At 41.0% G+C, this 19,954-nt stretch overlaps 1 protein-coding gene across 1 annotated transcript in view; it reads right to left on the bottom strand.

Moving 5' to 3' along the window:
- Positions 1 to 19,954, bottom strand: part of NECTIN3 (nectin cell adhesion molecule 3) — a 71,734-nt gene that overhangs the window by 21,491 nt on the left and 30,289 nt on the right. Inside the window, exons 2-4 of the mRNA XM_024200346.3 lie at positions 17,238 to 17,576; positions 5,608 to 5,904; positions 1,504 to 1,621 (exon numbers count right to left, since the gene is read on the bottom strand). Of these exons, the coding sequence (XP_024056114.1) occupies positions 1,504 to 1,621; positions 5,608 to 5,904; positions 17,238 to 17,576 (754 nt within the window). The remainder of the gene's footprint in view (positions 1 to 1,503; positions 1,622 to 5,607; positions 5,905 to 17,237; positions 17,577 to 19,954) is intronic.

Below are 19,954 nucleotides of genomic sequence, written 5' to 3'. Positions count from 1 at the left end.
AGCTTTTAGCGACATGCCTGTGCCACTACAGTCGTGCCGCTAAAAGTCGTGCAATGAGCGACTCCTACCGACAAAGCACTGTTCACACAGGCGCTTTTCATTAGTAAAACTTCTGCTGTTCGGGGGGGTGGTTTTTTAACACTCCTGAATGACAAAAGTTTTGCTAACTAAGTTCCAGCGTAGGCAAAGCCAAAGCTAAAACTGTGTCTTTTTTCTCCTAACTGATCCAGGAAGCAACTTGAGAATACGAAGTGGTACCACAACTGATCTTTAATGATCATATATCAGTGATTCTCACAGCACTATTACTGTGTATTACATATGCTTAAATACTCACACACAAGTTATTTTGTTTCAGACAGATAGACCGACCAAGTGAAGTTACTTCAAGTTTTTCTTTAAGAGGAAAAAGGGAAGTTACCTTTTTGGGCCATCTATACCGCTACCCTGATATAACGCTGTCCTTGGGAGCCAAAAAAAAAATAATCTTACCACGTTATAGGTGAAACCATGTTATATCAAACTTGCTTTGATCCACAGGAGTGCGCAGCCCCACCCCCCTGGAGCACTGCTTTACCGCGTTATATCCTAATTCGTGTTATATCGGGTCGCGTTATATCGGGGTAGAGGTATATTTGCTTCAGGTGGCTCCCTCCAGGGGAATGTACTTAACATGCAAGACTACAGATGGACTCACAGTAAAGCCATCCAGTTCATATGACATTCATGAAATACAGCTTTTATCACACAACAGAAAGCCATACAAAGATACCAGATATCAACACAGATTGACTTGAACTTCGAGTCATGAGGCAAGCCATCTCATGCATCTTATTTGGAAGTAGATACAGTGCCTTACTCTTTATTAGGGCATGGTAAATTTGATGATTGAAATGATACTTCAAGTGTTTTCCACCCAATTTGGAATGCCATATCAGTTTTATATAATTTTATTCAACAAATATCCAGTCGTTTTGGGTCTTTGCTTTGAACACGTCCCCAACTCACACGGAGGAGGAAGGATAGACAACAGGTGCTTGCAATATCTTACACTAAGCCCAAGAAACTCAATATCACAATCATCTGTCAAAGAAGTTATTCCATTTATAAAAATAAATGGAATTATCCTAAAAAGTATTGGTAACTGTTCAGACTTCAGAGTAACAATAATTCTTTATTTGTACTTTCCCACCCCAGTTGCTACTGTTCCCCTTTCCTTAGGAGCCATCAATTGTATAAGGCCAATGTTTTCCTTTAAAACATCCACCTGTAGGAATCCATATGTCTGATCCATCAATATGGGACATATTTCAAAAGCAGTCATTTCTAACTACATATAACGAGCATTAGTCGTGTACTGGAACCAGACAAGCTAGAAGCAGTGAAAGGGCCTAGTTTCCACTATGTCATAAGCCAGTAACACCTTTCAAAACTCTCTACTATTAAAATATTAATTGTGTACTTAAATGGAAAAATTCATCTTTGGTTTTCATGAACACTTACCTGGTCCATGTAAATTCCATGGGCAGTGGATTTGCATCGGCATTACACCGGAGCTGAACATGCTCTCTTCCAATGAACCAATTTCCATCATACCCAGTTACTGAAACTTCAGGGGCATCTATAAAATATGTACAATTTCACATGCCAATACTCAAATTTACGTTCTTTAAAAGGAGACATGCATTGTTTAGAATGACATGTCTACATGTTGTATTTAACTAACAGTATGGTAGTGCTTAATCTCCAATGAGCAGTGGTAGTCCTACCTGGAAAGCTTAGTAAATGACATGTATACACAGGTGGTTGGCATCAGAGGCTTAACGTAAAGCAAATCAGTGGGTCCCATTAGTTTTCAGTTTGTTAACTGAAACAAGCTGAGATAATTATATGGTCTTTACATCAACAATGCCAATTTTTAGCATAATGCAGTGTTAACGTCAATAGTTCAAATATACCAAATTCTGTGAATTCAAAAAATTCATATTACACAGTGATAAATGATGAATTGCACATACGACATGAGTAACTTTTGGCTAATAATTGTACTGTAGTAGGCATCTGCACTGTGCCTATGTTAATACTACTAGTCAAACCCACAAGGAACTTTAGTGTATTCTGTGTTTAATTTTGTTTTATTTCTTTTCAAAGGACTCAAAAGACAATTAATAGTGATAATGGCTCCAATCTGAATGCCATCTTCCCAACTTCTTTCAACCCCTTAGTATTAGCAGTCTTGACCCTACAATCTCACCCTAACCCAGCTGTAGAAAATGTCTGACAGTTTTAAATACACACTTATTGTAAGCCTTCCACTGATATGCTTGGGGAAAATTCATGGTATACTGCAACATAATGTAAACATTCAAATATAATTGACACACCAACTGAAAGTCTGCTACAGTAAAAAGTAAAGGTATAGCACACTTAAGTAATACGAGATCAGAATTCAGAGTAGGATAGTTGCTCTGAGTCCAGGACAGCAGGCTCAACTACTTCCTCCAAATGCAGGTGGCACAAAGATTGAAAAGGAGAGCAAGACTTGAAATATAGCTCTTCTCACTGAAGCCACATCTTTCCAACTCTTATATTGTTTAGTGTTATTAATTTATGTTTGAGGCATATTATGGATATTGGTTATTGCTACTGGGCTAGGCCAGAAAGGTTACGTTATAGAGACTGACTGGCAATTTTCTTGTTATGCCTGTCTCTCTTCAGCTATTGTCATTACGAGTGTTTGGAGAGAACAAAGCTGCATCCTAACTACTCACTAGTGCAAATGACATGTAGAGAGTAGCAGTTTAAAAACTGGTAGTCTCTCTCAACAGGACTGCCTCGGTATTCAGTTAATATTTATTTTATATTTACACATTTTTTTTAAAGTGACAATTTCCTTATTTGTGTATCAGGGCACAGGGCCTGGATGGAGTATTTACAGTTCTCAACTTGCTTTTTATATTTATTTATGACTACTCCAGTAAAATACTCTACTCAGATTCAAGTGCAGAGATCCAGAACTCAGTTGAAGACTGTTAATATACGTTGAAACAAAAGCACTAAGCAGAACTGTTTCTCTATCCATGCTCAACACAATTTTATAAGAACAGTAGGCAGGTTGTCATGAGTATGAAGCCCCATACCTTTTTATAATTTGTTTTGGAAGGTGTTAAAGTTTATTCATTTTCAACTAATATTGGGGAAAAGATGCATAACTTAGTCTAAAGTTCTGTCCAAATTCAATTACAGACAATAAAACTAGCCACTCCTCCAATATAGACTGTTCTAAAAATTGTTAAAAGTTCATTGATTCAATAGAACACATTTGTAACGAATATTTTTGAAAGACAATTCTTATAAGTTTTTAATAGTGGGTTTACTTGATAGGATACTGTAAGGTTATGTTATAGGAGGTTGTGTACGACTTGGAATAGGTCATAATTTTAGTCTTTAAATACAATTTCAAATGTTTCCTGATTCATGTTAATAATTTTACTATTGATAGCATTCTCAGACCATAAGTTCATTTATTATGGTATTTCCCAAGATGGCTGAAGGCCAAAAAAAAAAAATCAATAATTATACTTAAGTCTCAAGGTCATTCCCACCCCCAATACACCAAATCGTTTACAAGTGGTAAGCATAAAAAGAAACCGTTGTTTAAATTTACTGAAAATTCTCTTTTGGTCATGTGTTTATGCCACCAACTAGTAACTGATGGTAAATATTTAATTTTTTGATCGAACAGGTTACAGCAAGGGACCCGATGTTAGTAAGAAGGAGAGAAAGTATCTTTTTAAAATCTTTTCACCACTCAGGTGCTTTTCTGAAGTATTAATTAAGTTACTCTAACCGATCAATAGATGTAAACTACAATCTTTTTCTAGTCTGAGATCTACATCCTACACTTCCTTTCCCCATCTCCTGTGCACGCATTAGTGTGTTATAGTTTGCGTTTGAAAATCTATGCCTAAAGCTAAATTTTGCATCCTTAGGAACCCAAATTTTTCTGGACTTTCGAAAACTCTGGCCATATATTTGGTAGCCCAACTTTAGGCATCCGTTTTGGGTTATGTGGACTAAAGTTTGTAACAGCACATCAAAATGACCAACATAGCATACAATGTAAAGTTTTAAGAAATTCAACTTATTTATGATAAGTTAGAAGTTACTCTTCATTGGGGAGAAACTGACCGGAATTTATTTTGGGGGCAACTCTTGTCAAAATCAGCAATCCACCAGATCACAGCATTATTACTGGTCAATTTAGGGAGATATGCTAAGGCTATGTCTTACACTGCAGTTCGGACTATGGTAGTGTGAAAAGGACTGCACGCCAAGTGCTGCATTTCAACTCCCCTGCGTGGATGCTGTGGGTGTGAACTAAGAGGTTCCTAAATTCATATTAATGTAGTCCTGTTTTAAGAATCTCTTAGTTCACACCCACAGCACCCACATGGGGGAGTTGCAGATCAGCACTTGGTGTGCAATACTAGTCACACTCCCATAATCCAAACTGCAGGGCACTGTAAACAAGCCCTACATTTGTTAGGGTTTAATCTGTGACCATCAAGACAGTTTTTCAGGTAGCCAGAAACTCAACAGCAAAGGGCAAGAAAGAGGTCTTTTATCATTTTATTTGTTACTGAACTGAAATTTAAGTACATATGCCATACTTTTTGCTTGTGATATGCTAACAATAGTAAATATGCAGAATCCAAAATTATCTGGTCATACATAGAAACTTATTTGCTGCAATAAAGACAAAAACATTGCTAACAGATGAAAGTTCTGCATATTTCAACAGCTGAGATAGAAGGTGCAGTTACGAAGTTATGAAGAATATTCTGACAAGGTAGGCCTTAGGATCAAATAATGAGGAGGGCTTGGCAATTTATCTTCTGTCACTTGTTTCTTTCAGGGACTTCAAGTTTAACAAGCCAAAAGATCTATATTAAGAAAAAAAAAGTAGACTTCCAAGTGGAGGGATTCTCAAGTTATCCACTCTACCTCTAATACTCTCAGTAGTGTAGTGAGTGAGCTGGTTAAGCATAGTTACCCCTTAACATTTTTTCATCACTGAAGTTTTGGGAATATCATGCCTTGTATTATTCCAAGTGTGAAATGATAATTACCATTTCAAATATTTTTAAATACTTCAATTCTTGTTGAATGGAAAAACAGATTTTACTTATAACAAGTCCCTGTAAAGCTGAAGAAGAGGAATTGAATTCTTTCAGCTTCAACATCTGAGTATTAGTCACATTTGTTAAAAAATAAGTCCATGAAGAAACATATGAGGAATATAAATGGGTAATTAAATCAAGTTAATTAAAAGTTAAAAGATAATGTGTCTCAGCAAGTAGGGCAACTGATTGGGTCTCAGGAGACCTGGGTTCTACTCCCGGCTCGGCCAGTGGCCTGCTGCAAGTCCTTGGTCAACTCACTTCACCTCTCCATGGCTGTTTCCCCATCTGTGTGATGGGGCAATGATAATGACCTTCTTTGTACACTGCTTGCAGGTCTACTGATGGAACGTACTATAAGGCCTAGTTGTAATATGAAAGAATAACAGCTGTAAAAGCAATAGTTAACTTGTTGTATACTTACATAGTATGTCCAATGTGTAAGGATATCTCATCTCCTTCTCCAAAGCTGGATGCCTCACAACGCAAGTTATGCGTCTTCCTCTGGCAAATTTGGTGGGTATGAGTTTGTACTGACTGACAACTGTCACAGTTTCATTTGGAAATAAAGTAGAACTGGATTCCATTTCTCCAAGACCTCCTTCCCAATCAACATCTGCAGCAGGTTTTCCAGTGGCTGCTGTACAAATGGCTGCTATTGTCTGATTTTCACCATCTATTAAAGAGTTTGGTCCCTTTGTTAGGCTCACAATGGGTTCAACTATTGAAATAAAAAGTTTAATTAAGTATGTTTTCAGTCAAGACAGAAAAGTTTAATTAACCTCACTTCATTTCCTGTATGTACATTTTATCCCAATAGTTTACAGCTACTAACTCGTTTTTAAGGCCGATTTGTTAACCAGCAGGTAAAGCTGATGACACAATGGATACTTTAAAGTAATCTGAACAATTGACAGCTCTGACACCCCTGTGCTGAACACTGCCAGGGTGGACTGATTTAAAATCAAAGTGATATAAATCAAATTTTAATCAGCAAGCAGGAAACCTTGTTTTAAATCATTTATTTTAATCTAGCTTTGCATCTGTATTTGATTTTCCCTCTCTAAGGTAAGGTTGATGCTCATTTGGTTGATAACCATTAAAACATGTGAACTGCAACTAAATATAGCCTTTAGGCTACATTTGGTGGGATTGGTTTTACTAACCAGGAAGACACTATATTTTACACATTTACTTAAGCAATTCTATAGCTTAACTTACATTTATTCAATTTTTACACACTTCATAGAAATGTATGATGCACTTATCTACAACTACGCATCTCCTGCACCAGTGTTTTCTCAGAACCCAAATCATCTTTGTTGTGTACCTGAAGTGCTACCACCTAGCTAGTTTCATAGATATCGGGGTGGGGGTTTTTGTTTGTTTGTTTTTAGTTAAAGAGCAACTGCACTAAAGATTCTTGTTCCAGAAGCTATTAAACAAATCAGACCACGTTATGTCCTTTAGCCTACTATCTTTGGTAGTTAACAGCGTGGCTTGCAGCATTATGCTCTGGCCATAAAACAGATTCTTTTTACTACTCAGAACTAAGCTCTTCTTTTTTTTTTTTTTTTAAATCAAGACAATCAACATGCAAAAACCCAACATCAGGGAAGACCTGAGAGATGCCCAAGAATCAATGACATCCAGGAAGGCTGAACTCATATACATTCAGGGAAGCCTCTGAAGAAATCAAACTTTTTAAGTGCAAGGAAATTTAGTCTACTTATGAATGTTATACCAGTTACAAATAAGAGATTTATTTCACTCCCACGCTACAAGGTACTAATGGGGAATATCCAACTGCCCAACCTTTTGTGAACTCTGTGTCCAGCAGCATCTCTACTGCAGTTTATATTTAAAAGAAAATAATTCTTACAGTAGTCAGTATTAACTTAAAAGTCAAGCTCTCGCTTAATTTGTATATTTTATTTATAAATAAGGTTCAATTATGCATCTGCCTAGTGAATACAGTAAGTCATCCACCAATTCTTGACCTAACGTAGAATTCTTACTTAATCCAAACGTAGTCTATTGTTTAAATAATGCCGCTTGCAGATGTCACTTGTACAGTAACACGAGTTCTTCAAGGTGCATCCCCCTATGTGCACTCCACTTCAGGTACATCTTTGACATTTTCGGTAGCAGTGTCTGTTGAGCACACGAATGTGGCTCCAGACCTCGTGTCCTGTATCAAGGATGCACAAAGCAAAGCAGACAAACGGCCCTCGGTTCCTTCTCTATCATGAGGTCCCAAAAGACAAGGCTGCAAAGCAGAGGGGGAAAAGGGCAAACAGTGGAGCACCTATCAAGACATCTCTAAGAACTTCAGTTCCTGTAAAATTAAACAATCTCTCCTTTCTCAATTAGTGTCCTGATGGGTGCTCCACTTCAAGCAACTGCCAACCAGTATCCATAGGAGGGAGCGGCTTCAGAGTCGGATTTAAGACTGCTGACAAAACAGCACTGTCAATAGCAGCATCTGATCTGGAAGCGTGTACCAAGATTCGTCGTTTGGAAAAACTGAACTAATGGCCAAGTTGCGACTTTGCAAATTTCAGTGACTGGCACACTTTTCAACAGCGCCATAGAAGTGGATTGAGATCTAGTTGAGTGGGCAATTACTCTAGAAAGGGACAGAACATTAGTGATCTCGTAACAAGTCAGAATATACCCAGAAACGCATTTTGAAGTCTTTTTGGTGGAAAGTGTAGATCCTTCTGATCTGTCCACAAAAGAAACAGTCTGAGAGTTTCTAAATGGTCTGGCTCTGTCCAGATACAAAGCTAACACTCCCAACATTCACCGTATGGAATGCAGATTCTTCCCTGGACTGGTGTGGCTGGAAAATTGGGGGGGAAGCCACACATACAGAGGAAGGTATATTTGCCTGGTTAGTGTGGAAATCGAAGAATGTTTTAAGAAGAAGTTTGAGGCTGTAATAAAATGTTTTCCTTAATATTGTGAAGGGGGTCCAATATTAATGCCCCTATCTGGCCCATGGGCAGAAGTGATGTCATTTTAATAGGTAAGTGGAACAGAAAACAACTAGCTAGAGGCACAAATGGAGGTTTCATGAGGCAGTTAAGGACCAAGTTCAAGCCTCATACCAGAGTAGGTTGGCTTATTTGTGGGAATAAATGTATCAGTGCTTTAATGAACTCTGTCATTGTGGGGTAGGCAAATACTGAAGCCCCCTCCACTGGAAAATGGAAAGTTGTGATTACCACCAAATCTTTGACAGAACTCAAACTAAGGTCTGACCACCTTAATTCCAAAAGATTATCAAGAACAGCCAAGAAGGGAATGGGTAGGAAAAACTGCCAGTGAAAACACCAGTGATGAATTCTCTACTTTTCAAAGTACACATCTACCACGATATAACGCGATCCGATATAACACGAATTCGGATATAACGTGATAAAGCAGCACTCTGGCGGATCAAAGCAAGTTTGATATAACACGGTAAAATTTTTTGGCTCCCGAGGACAGCATTATATCGGGGTAGAGGTGTAGCTAGCTCTGCTACAGATCTTTCTGCTGTTTAATAGCATCTGTTCTACCTCTATCGAGTAAGAAACCTCTAATCCCCAAGAACCATCGAGGAGTCAAGCTCTGAGAGGAAGAGTGCCCAGAACTGAGGGATAACAAATGGAGAATGATTAGAAGGAGCAAGGACAGACACGAAGTGAGACAAATCAGTTAAGGAACGTCTCTCAGCCAAATCGGTGCAATTAGGATAACCCTGGCTTTGTCCTGCTTGATCTTGTTCAGCACCTTCAGGAGCAATAGTGTTGATAAATATGCAGCGAGAAGGCCCTTTGTCCAATATGTGAGGAATGCGGCCCCTATGACCTGATGACCTCCTCCTATCCCCACACAGAGCAGAATTTCACACTTTATTTTCACAGTGGTTGCAAAGAGGTCCACTTCCAAGAATCACCAGGTTAGGAAAATATGCTCGAGTCGGAGAGTCGCACTCACACCTGCAAACCAGGGAGAAGTGCCTGCTCAGGTGGTTGGCTCTGGTGTTTTGTATGCCTGGAAGTAAAAGGGTGAGATGAGCATGTGCTTCATTGTACACCAGTTCCTTAACTTCACCGATTCTGCACAGAGGGATGCTCAGCACAGCATATCGCCTCTCACTTCATGATTTATATAAAAACACCAATGCTACGTTGTCGGTCATGACCACGACAGACTGGTTCCTGAGAAAGGGAATAAGGTGTATACAGGTATTCCTGACGTCTCCAAATCAACTTCCTGAAATTGAGAGCTAAGTGCTGGGCACACTATTTGCGCTGAGTTGTGTGTTCCCCTATATGTGTACCCCATGAGGAATAATTTGAAGTTAGTGATAGCAGGAGATTGGGTGAAGGGAACTCCTGTACATACTTTGGACAGGTCCTGCCACCAACTGAGTCAACCCAATACTCAATGAGGGACAGATACTATCTTGTCTAAACTGCACTTGTTCTGAGCCATCCCTGGAAACAGCAAAGATGTAACTTGGCATGCTGCGTCACAAGCTGCCATGTGTCTTAAAAATACTAGACAATTTCTTGACATAGTCTTTGGACTTATTTGAATTTTTAAGTGTGGTTTGTATCAAATCTGTCCCTGGCATGGTAACCTTTGGCTATTATGGCACCAAGAGAAGATCCTAGGAATCCAGTTGCAGTGGGGTCAAAGTGGATTTTTGTTTGTTTAGCTCAACTCCTAACGTGTGGAAAAGGGACAAAGCTGTCTTCAGTATAGAGACAAATTTGCTGTAAGAGTGGCCATTGAACAGAATCATGACGGAATGGAAAGACAACCATCCCAGGTCAATGAAGGTAGACTACTGCCAGGGCCTTCAACAATACCCTCAGAGCAGAAGAAACTGATGGGAAGCACAATACAAGTGATCCTGGTGGACTATGAAATGAAGAAAACATCTCATGGGAGGAGTGAATCACGATGCGAAAAGACACATCCTCAAGATCAAAATCCAAAAACCAATCCCTAGAATACAGCAATGGAAAAATACCTGTGAGTGTCACCATCCTGAATTTCTGCATCCAGAGGCTTTTTTGGACCAGAATCCCTTCCCTCTGCTGGGACTCGAACAGCTTCTATAACCCCTACACATGACAGAAATGACTTCTAGTCTCAGTAAATGCTCATGAGATGGGTCCATGAAAAGGAACAAGGAAGGAGGGTGAACTGGGGAGATGGAGGTGAAATGTATGGAATAACCTGAGGCTATAAACGCCAAAACCCATTTGTCGACAACCAAGGCATTAGGGGGAGGGTATGTAAACAGAAATTGAGTTATGGCTGGAATGTAATAATTTTAATCTGCACATTTATATATGTACGTGATATCGTCGCTGGGGTCTGCTAGATGGTCTTGAAAGATTCCAGTAAAGTCTCATTTACTCGCAATGCCACTTGATAGAAGGCTGTTATGTGTAGAATGTCTAACAGCTTATGATGGGACTCTTCAACCTACTCCAAGTAGATCTTGACTTAGGCAATTTGTTTTATTAGCTCTTCAAACCATCTGGCACAGTCTGTCAGAAGTTGGGGGAGGCATCACAGCCTCATCTGGTGAAGATAAGGAGATATTAGTTAGCAGGGTGTCCTCCCTGTATGCTTTTGCCCTCGAAAAGACTCTTCCTGTGCTTGAGGCAGAAAGAACAGAAACGCATCTCCCTTGGTGATCCCCATGAGAAAGGCAAGGAGCTCTTGAAAACTGTTGGTGACATGGATCCCAGAGAACGCACTTTTTGTTTTATCACTAAAAAGATCGGCTTCTTCGAAAGGGAGATCCTTGATGGTGTTTTGGACTTCCCTCGGGAAACCACAAGACTGAAGCCACGAGTCCCTGTGCATCGTGAGTCCGGTGGCCAAGGAATGGGTACTCCTAAGGGCATTCTGTGCCAAAAAATTAAAAATTCTGCAAGTTTTATTTGTCAATAAATAAATGCAGAGGCTCCAGCATGGCAGCAGGGAGCAGAGGCCACTGGCTGCATGAAGGTGGGAGATCACCCTGCAGCTCCCCGACCCTCCAGACACAGACTCAGACAGCACAAGACCTGAGCCTGCCCCAGAAACACCCTGGGGCCCTGCCCCTCTGCCCCAGGTGTGGGGCAGGCAGGTTCAACCAAGCAGGATCCAAGTGTGGAAGGGATCAGTTTTGGGGGGGGATACAGGTATGGGGTGAGAGGATTCTGTGAGGGACAATCTGTGTGCAGGCAGCTCAGTGGGGAGGGGGTGTCTAGATTCACAGAGGCTTGTTAGGGGAGTTCCAAGTGCAACTCTGAAGGGGCTTTCAGGTGAAGATGGTTGGGGCTCAGCAGAAGGATCTGGGTGCTGAGGAAATAGGGCTTGGTGGGGTGGGGGTTTGGGTACAGCTAGTTGGGGGGGGGTCAGTGGCCTGGGGGTCTGGATGGGGGGGCTCAGGGTGGTGGGGCTCATCAGGGTAGGGGTCTGAGTTCAGGGAAGCTCAGTGGGGGATGGCCTGGATGCAGGGGTAGGGGTCCAGAGGCAGGGGATCTGGGTGCAGGGGTCTCCAGTTGCAGGGGGTTGAGGAAGTCTGGTGCGGTGGGGTTTGGGTATGGAGAGCTAGGGGGGTTCTGGGTGTACAGGTGAGGCTCGGAAGGGGTGTCTGGGGATGGGAGGTCCGGATGCACAGGGGTTGGGCGGATGGGGGAGCAGCTCCCCGTGACCTCCCCTACCCACAGTTGAGGAGCGATGGGGTCAGGAAGCAGGGGAGGATGCTAAGCTTCCTGCATCTGGGGGAGGTTTCTGGGGGTGGGTCTGAGACAGCTCCAGCCACTCCTTGCAGGAGAAGAGAAAGTCCTGTCTTCTCCTGTCTCCAGCCCAGCCGGGACTAGCAGCTGATCCCAGCTCAGGGTTGGAGCCACTGGCTAGGATGTCCCCAGCCCTGTGGTGATTTACCTCTCTACTGGCTGCCTGAAATGATGTACCTGTGCAGCTAGGGAGTGGTGTGTGACTGCTCTTGCAGCTTTTCTTTGCTTCCCTGTCAGAAAGTCATTTTTCTGCGGGGAAGCAAAGAAATCTGCAGGGGACATGAATTCTGTGCACTCACACAGAATGGAATGCAGTGTCAGCTGGAGGGCCAATTTTGCCACAAATTTTCCTTCATTCACTAAGGCCTAGAGCTGGGTCTGGTCATCTGCAGGGCACTTGTACTTAAACTCTGCCAGCCTACTGTATATGGTGAAGTTGTACTTAGCCAGCAGAGCCTTGCCTGCAGGTGCTGACGTGCCCACTCCAAAGCCACCTGAATGACCAACGAATTAGAAGCCAGGTGTATATAGGAAATCGGTCCCTCTAGCCAGCACAAAGTATTGTCTCTTGGCTCTTTTCGGAGTGGGGGCACACAATGCTGGTGTGTGCCTAATGATCTGGGCTGGTTCCAGCATGGCAGTGTTTATAGGAAGGGCCACATGCACTCTCCCTGTGGCTGAAGGATGTGCATGAGACTATGTTGGGGGTCCTGGAATTCCTCCAGTGGAATTTTTAAGTTGGTAGCCACTCTCTGCAGAAGTTCTTGGTACCACCAGTAGTCATCTGGTGGAGAGAGCAGCAAAAGGATGACCACCTCATCTGGTGAGGAGGAGGCTCCATTTAGAACTGGTGGCACCGATTCCATGTCTTCCTCCTCATATACCAACAGAGCTGGTTGGCATGCTGAGGCATGATAGGATCCTTGCAATGGTGCTGGTTGTCTGTGGTACATGCCCAATGGGCTCCAGTAGGGTCAGAACGAGGGGTCCATCCATCTGGGAGGGCCCACGGGGAAGCAGTACCAGGCTTCTCGGGAGACGGGGGGGGGGGGGGGAAGAGAATGTCCTAGCCAGGCAGATAAGGGTGCTTCGGCTGCATGTCCAGGCTCCTGCACAGCAGTGGATATGTCAATGGGGCTACACCCTGAGACTCCTGAGCTGGATACTCGTTCTGTCAGAAATGGCAGGACTATCAGTACCAGAGGGCTCGGGCCAATGGATGGGAAAGGGGCCTCTCCTGCAGCAGGAACAGCAGTTCATCCTCAGGTGTGGGGACATCGCAAAGAATGGACGGACCCATGAGGAGTAGACACTGCAGGTATAGCAGGAATACCTCCTCTGGTGTTAGGAAAGTTTCTACATCCTGAGTCCACGGGATGCCTGTTGAGACTCCAAAGTGACCTGGGTCAGCGTGCTGGCAAGGCAGCACTGATGGAGCATCCAGAACTATTCTTGTAGACTGATGCTCTAAGTGTCCCAGGACCGAGGTCACCACTGGTACCAACAGATCCTGCTTCTTTGCTTTACCCGCCAGCATTGGTACTGCTGGATCCAAGTGCTGCGTCTCACCTGACCTAGTACAGGTAGGGGAGGGAACTAATCTCTTATAAGTAGTCCACTGTGTGGGTCTGCTGTTATGCCCATAAGAGTGTTTCTTACTCTTATGGTGGGGATTGTCCTTAGGCTTCAGTGCCAGCAACTCCACACAATGGCTCGTGCTCAGAGGGGCACTACATATCAGTGGAGGCCACTGTACAGGGCAGTCTCCTTGGCCAGGATCAGAGTGCACCAGGGGCCTCATTACCTCTTCTATGAGGAACTTGCAGAGATGGGGCTCACTCTAGTTCTGGGTTGGAAGGCCTTACAGATGCCACACTTCACCAAAACGTGTGCCTCACCCAGACAGAGGCACCATTAATACTCGTCGCTAATGGAAAATGAATGCGCATGAGAGAGACAGTTCTTGAAGCCTGGGATCCTTGGCATAGTCCCCAGGTGACAAGGGATTGTGTTCCTTGGCCAGGGAGATGTTTACTATACTAAACTACACTATGAAAATGACAAAATTATTTACACATGTGCACCCACTTGTGGAATACACATAAGGATGGATCATCACTCAGACCCAGAAAGCAACAGTTCTTCGAAACACCAAATTGCCAAAAAAGTGAACACCTTTGATAATACATCTTTCTCCATCTTCCATATCCTTCATCTTAACAGCAATACCTTCCATCACAGAAATTCAAGAGGTGAAGAAAAGCTACAAGACAACACAACCGTGAATAGAATTGCTCAAAGCAGTAAATATATACAAAATTTATACAGAATTTATTGTTCACGGAGATCAAACAGAGGAGATAGATATAGATATCTTTTTTTACAAGAGAAAACCATTCCTTTTATATTTATCACGTATTTTCTAAAATCCCTTACAGTTTTAACAGCTTTTAAGCTTTCTGATCCATTGAATACTACTAGATGTGTGACTTTTTTTCTTAACAGGACTAAATAGCTCAAGTCAAAACTCAATTATTTGGTAAAATCCAGTTCAAGTGAGGCAACTAACATTTCAAGTAGGCAAAACACACTTCCTCAAGAAAAGTATCAAGATTGATGCTAAGAACCATCCTGCTCAAGATGAAGCCTACAGGAAATCGGAGAAAGAAAAGGAAGCATGGGAGAGACTTAAATGCTAAATTCTTGAGAGAAGGGCTTGAGGGGCTATACAGTGCAATGTAACCAACTCACCTAACAAATAATAGCAACAAGGCACTATAAATTAAAGCTTAGACAGTAATAGACTATTCTGCAGTCCACACAGACATGGGGAGGAAGGAACAGATCTCAGTAATACATCAAGACTTGATCAGACACTGCATTCCCGATGAATGGATGGTACCTATTGATAACTCATTTTAACACTTTTCCAGGTTAAGAGCAGCAGCTAAAAAATTGAGAGTCAAGTGCTTATCGCAGCCTGTCTGGAAACTGAAGTAGGATTCCTGATTTAAGACAGGACTTTGGAGAACAGCTTTTTGTCTGACAACACATGGTCATACTTTAACTCCACCAATATTTAAGGACATCTCACTTTACTGGTCAAATCAAAGGTTCCCAAGTTCACACCTCCCAAATACCTGCCCATCAGCTACAGGTTAAAGTCAAAATGTAGCATGACCTGTGTCAGGTCTAAACTCAAAACGTGTATTGTTCTTCATGTTACTATAGTCCTGGAGACTTTCTACCCACACAACATGTGTCTCGTGGGTATTACACAATGCACCATCTAAGCCACAATCACGGTCTTCTCTGTCCTTATAATGAGTCTGAAGGGCAGAGGCCTTCCTGATTGCCCTTACGACAAACAATTGCTTCATATCCAACTATTTTTCAAGGTGCCCCATTCCTCCCCTCCCCAACAGAGGCCTGCAGTTGACAAGCAATTCTTTTGTGCCTTACTTAACATGGAATGCTTTACTCATTCAGCCTTTTAAATTAATTATTTACTGAAGGGAAAAAAAAAAAAAAACTGAGAAACTAGAAACATGTTGCTTCAAATCCAAGCTGTAGAAAATAGCATCACACAAAGAAAACTATAGCCCATATTTCACAGAACCAGTTCTATGACTTACTGTGCTAGTAGAGTAACTGGGAGACAAATACCAACTCAAAAAATTAATTCTAGAGCTATGTTACAGTCACTGCCACACCAAACATGTCCCTGTGTATTAAAACTAACATTATTGCTTAAAATGTTTAAGATCTATTATTCAGCTATTTTCAGGAATTTCTCCATCATACTAGAGGTTTCATCAAATATTTTTATTTTGCTTAAGTACAGCTGGTCTTTTTTACAAAAAAGTTGTTAAGAGCCAAGAGCAAAGTTACTTACAGAATGGAAACAATGCATCATTTCACCTCACATTTGTGAGGGTTTGTCTACGCTTTTCTTCCATGCATGAATCTCTAGTCAGAGTTTAAGTTAAAATTACTGATTTATAAGTAAACTAAACTCATTTTAACCATTGTTCATGGCATTAATATCAAACAAATAAGAAAACATAAGAATGTGGATTAGTAAGTCAAGGCCCCAGATAAGTTTTTACTTCAAGCATTTTAAATACTCAATGGGGGGGGGGGGAGAAATGAACAATTACTTCATATTTGCTGGAGTGCCCTCCCTAATCCTTTAATGAGCCATTCAGTTTCTTTTTAAAATAGTACACAGCAATTTACTTATTTCACCATCAAAAGCCTTCCTACAGTCATTTAGTATCTCATCAGATCAATACACCTGGAACATCCTTAACAAAGCTCCTTTAAATTACATATTGATTTTTCCATTCAAGTCAACAGCTATATTATTTATTCAAAATTTCAGGCCAAACTTTGTTAAGTTGGTTTTTTGCCTTTAGCTGAATTGTTTCTAAAATTTGAGAAGAAAGCTTATAAATAAAAATGCTTGAAATTTCTCCCATTCATGTTTATTTTAAACATGCTAGAATGTTAAAGTTTGTTTTTAATTAACTGAACTATTTTAGCACATATTTGTCAAACATTTCATCTCAGCCTATTGTAACCCATCACAGAATCTCTTCACTCAGCAAGCACTGACCAGTATATTAATTCCGTCACTCAATGTTTATTTTCTCCTTCTTGCACCTAAGGCCCAACTGTATTACCTACCTTTTTAAAAAAAAAAAAAAAAATGCACACACTATTCTCATCTTTTGGATTTGACAGAGTGCTTTGATTTTCTGATTTAAAATATGTAAGTCCTCCCCAAATCACTAAGAAATGACTTTGAATCAAAAGGCTTGTAGAGCTCTCGTGGATGTGACTACATCTACCAAAAAAACTTCATGAATCAACTAATACTGCATTACAACACCTGCTCAGTGTTGTCTTCTAAGTCAGCCAAGAGGATTGTTAAAATAAACTTGAGTCAGAAGAATGAGTTATATACTTTTGGAAGTCACAGCATTAAGAAATTTGATCACTTCCTTACAAAGCTGGAGCCCACTAACAATATTTGAAACATTTGTCAAATCCCACTACTGAACTTTCAGTGTACAGTAGGAAGGTAAACATAGCCAATCAGTGCATGGCAAGACAGTGTGCTGTAGATTCAGACCCCAGCTTGCCACACATGAAGTCTCCATGTAGCCAAGTCCTATGAAGTTTGTTTTGCTTTTTGTGGGGGGGTTTTGGGGTAAAAAAAATCAAATATAATATTAAGAAGCAAACATACCCAATACAGTTACAGTTGTTGACGACTGAGCATTTCCTAGTGGGAATGTAACTGCTTTGCATACATATTCTCCTGAATCAGAGAAGCTTATATTGTTTAGGATGATAGTTGCATCAGTAAGTGAGTAGTTCTTAAATGACACTCTTCCTTGGTATTCTCCTTGAACAGAAAACCCATATTCAGGATGATGAACAGCAATGGTTTGTGTACTTTTACCATGTATCTTCTCCCATGAGATTTGTGTTATTGTTTCATTTATTTCAATTATGCATTTCAGTGTGACATTCTTCCCCCAAACTGCTGTTACATGTGGATCAACCACTGGTCCAGCCAAGGCACCTAAAAACAAAGAAATGTTATGTTAGTTGAGTTGAGTTTCATCAAACATCAAATCTAAAGGCACGTATTTACCTTTAGCTGTAATTTTTGCATTTCATTTAAAACCTTAATTTATTACTCTATTGCATTATACTTCCCTGGAGGCAGGTTTTAGGGACTGATGCACAGGAGAGAAAAAACAGCTCCTGGGTTCCCATGCTGAGCAATGTATTTCATTACCAACACTAATAACTAGATTTGGCAGAAATTGATTTTTGTTTTTATAACTGAAGAATAATGTTTATTTTCAAAAAGGCTTAAAGATCAATTTTAATGTTCATATTTGCATGAAATTATGGCGGTGTCAGGACAATTATATAATGAGTAGATGTTGAAATTCAAACAGTTGAAGCTTTGTAACCATTAAAAAAACATTATTTTGACATGTGACTAACAAAGTAAATATCCTTAAATCAAACTCTAATAAGTTCTTAAGCAGCATTTTTATTATTTTACCTATCCATAAATTGTGATATCAACAACCGAGATATTTGTGTCAGTCTGTGTCTCTATGGTGAAATCAATGTTAACCAACATTTACTGATTAAAAAAAAAAAAAAAAAAAAGAGTGCGAGTGAAGCGTCCAATGCCATATGATAAGTCTGTGGCCAAGTCAGACATTGAACTTTTGTCATCCACCACAGGACTCTCTTCTCTAACTTCTATCTTGTCTTAGTGTTCAGGGAAACTCCTAACAGGAAATAGCCAGTCAGAACTGTTAATGTCTTATCTCAGCTAGTCTGTCCTGCTTTCACTCCCCATCCGTTTTCTTCTGCTGAATACTCATCTACACTACTAACTTTCACTCCACCATTCATCAGCACTTAGTCCCAATCCACTATTTTACAAATTAGCTTCTTTGAGTGGGCCAGACACCTCACTGCTTTTATTAAAAGTTCTACAATATTTACAACTTCATCAAGTGTTCAAGACCAAGACAAATAGTTTTAGAAATTAAGAACAGAGCTCATCCTCAAGGGCCATACCAAATTTGTGTGTGTCTGTACACAGAACAGCGTTTCTCAAATGCGGCCACCAGTGGATTTTTTTTTTTTGCAGCCACAACAGCCTACATAGCACAGGCAGAGAATTGGGGGAGGCAAAGCAGTGGCCCCTCCCTGCAGCACCCAGCTGTTTCTCTTGAATAGCTGTTACCAAGGGCAGTGCAATGTGCCACCCTGGGGTTCACGCTGGTGCTGCCAGAAGGGATTGGCGCCCTTCACCATGAAGCCCCCTCTCCAAGCAGCTCCTCTGGAGACACGTACTGTGCATGTCCCTGGAAGCGGCTCTCGTCAGTGGAAGCGACTGCAGCGATCAGTCACCGGGACTCTCTTCTGGGCAGCTCCCCAGCTCCCGCCCACCCAGCCGCAGGTAGCCAGTGAGATCCCGGCCCCACTTCCCCGGGGTAGGCTCTCACTGAAGGGCAGTGGGAGGCAGGGATAGAGAGATGGATGTGTCAGAGTGGCCCCCAGCAAGAGTTGGCACTCTGAAGTCATCAAAAAAAGACCTAGAACATTAAAACTAATTTAAAGTGCATTGGCGGTATCAGCCGTTTTTTATTTTTTCCCGTTGTTAGGCACTTGTATGCAAACTGCAGTGCATTCTCAATATCTGAGCTTCAACTATTTAAAGCAATCAAGCACCCTGTAAGTTACTGCAGATCATAGATGTATTATAGTTATCAACTCAAACCAAGGACAAAAATTTAAGTCTTCAAGTCAGATTTCAGATCCAGTACACAAGCAACATCAACTTTCAATTTCTGTATCTGCTGCAGTGATGGTTATGAAGTTTCAAAATAAGCAAGCACTCTAAATGAATCTAGGCTCTTAAGGGTACTGCTAGGTGTTAAAAAATATGCTAATCTACTTTATGCAATCTGCTGTAAACTTGCTGAATAAAGACTTACTCCTATTTTTTCCTGGGTTACCAGGAACTATTTCACAAGGGAGTACCTAAAATTATCAGTAATGTTAATTCAAGCTCTCTGATTCCATGTTACCAAGTCAATCTCATGGTGTAGTCTAAATATTTCATTTCCAACAGAAAGTTATAGTGATTCTCTATTCAATTAGAGAATCATCATGCCTGCATATACCTGTACAATCTCATAGTCAAGTGTTTTGTTTCAGTATGTGTTCTCGTTTATGTGTAATGCTGCAGTACTAAAATTTGGACTAAACTGATTTTTTCTGCCTTCTTGCTATTTTTTCTACTAGCAAACCCAGTATTTGATATTTTTGTGCACAGACCTTACATTGTAGTTTTAACATGATAGTTTGAGTTTCATCCGTTATGCATTCACTAGAGTCTGTGACCTAACTCTAAGCTATGACTGC

The sequence above is a fragment of the Terrapene carolina genome, unplaced genomic scaffold (genome assembly GCF_002925995.2).
Source record: "Terrapene carolina triunguis isolate 2854851 unplaced genomic scaffold, T_m_triunguis-2.0 Scaffold558, whole genome shotgun sequence".
Lineage (NCBI taxonomy): Eukaryota > Metazoa > Chordata > Testudines > Emydidae > Terrapene > Terrapene triunguis.
This window is presented reverse-complemented; position numbering and strand designations above follow the sequence as displayed.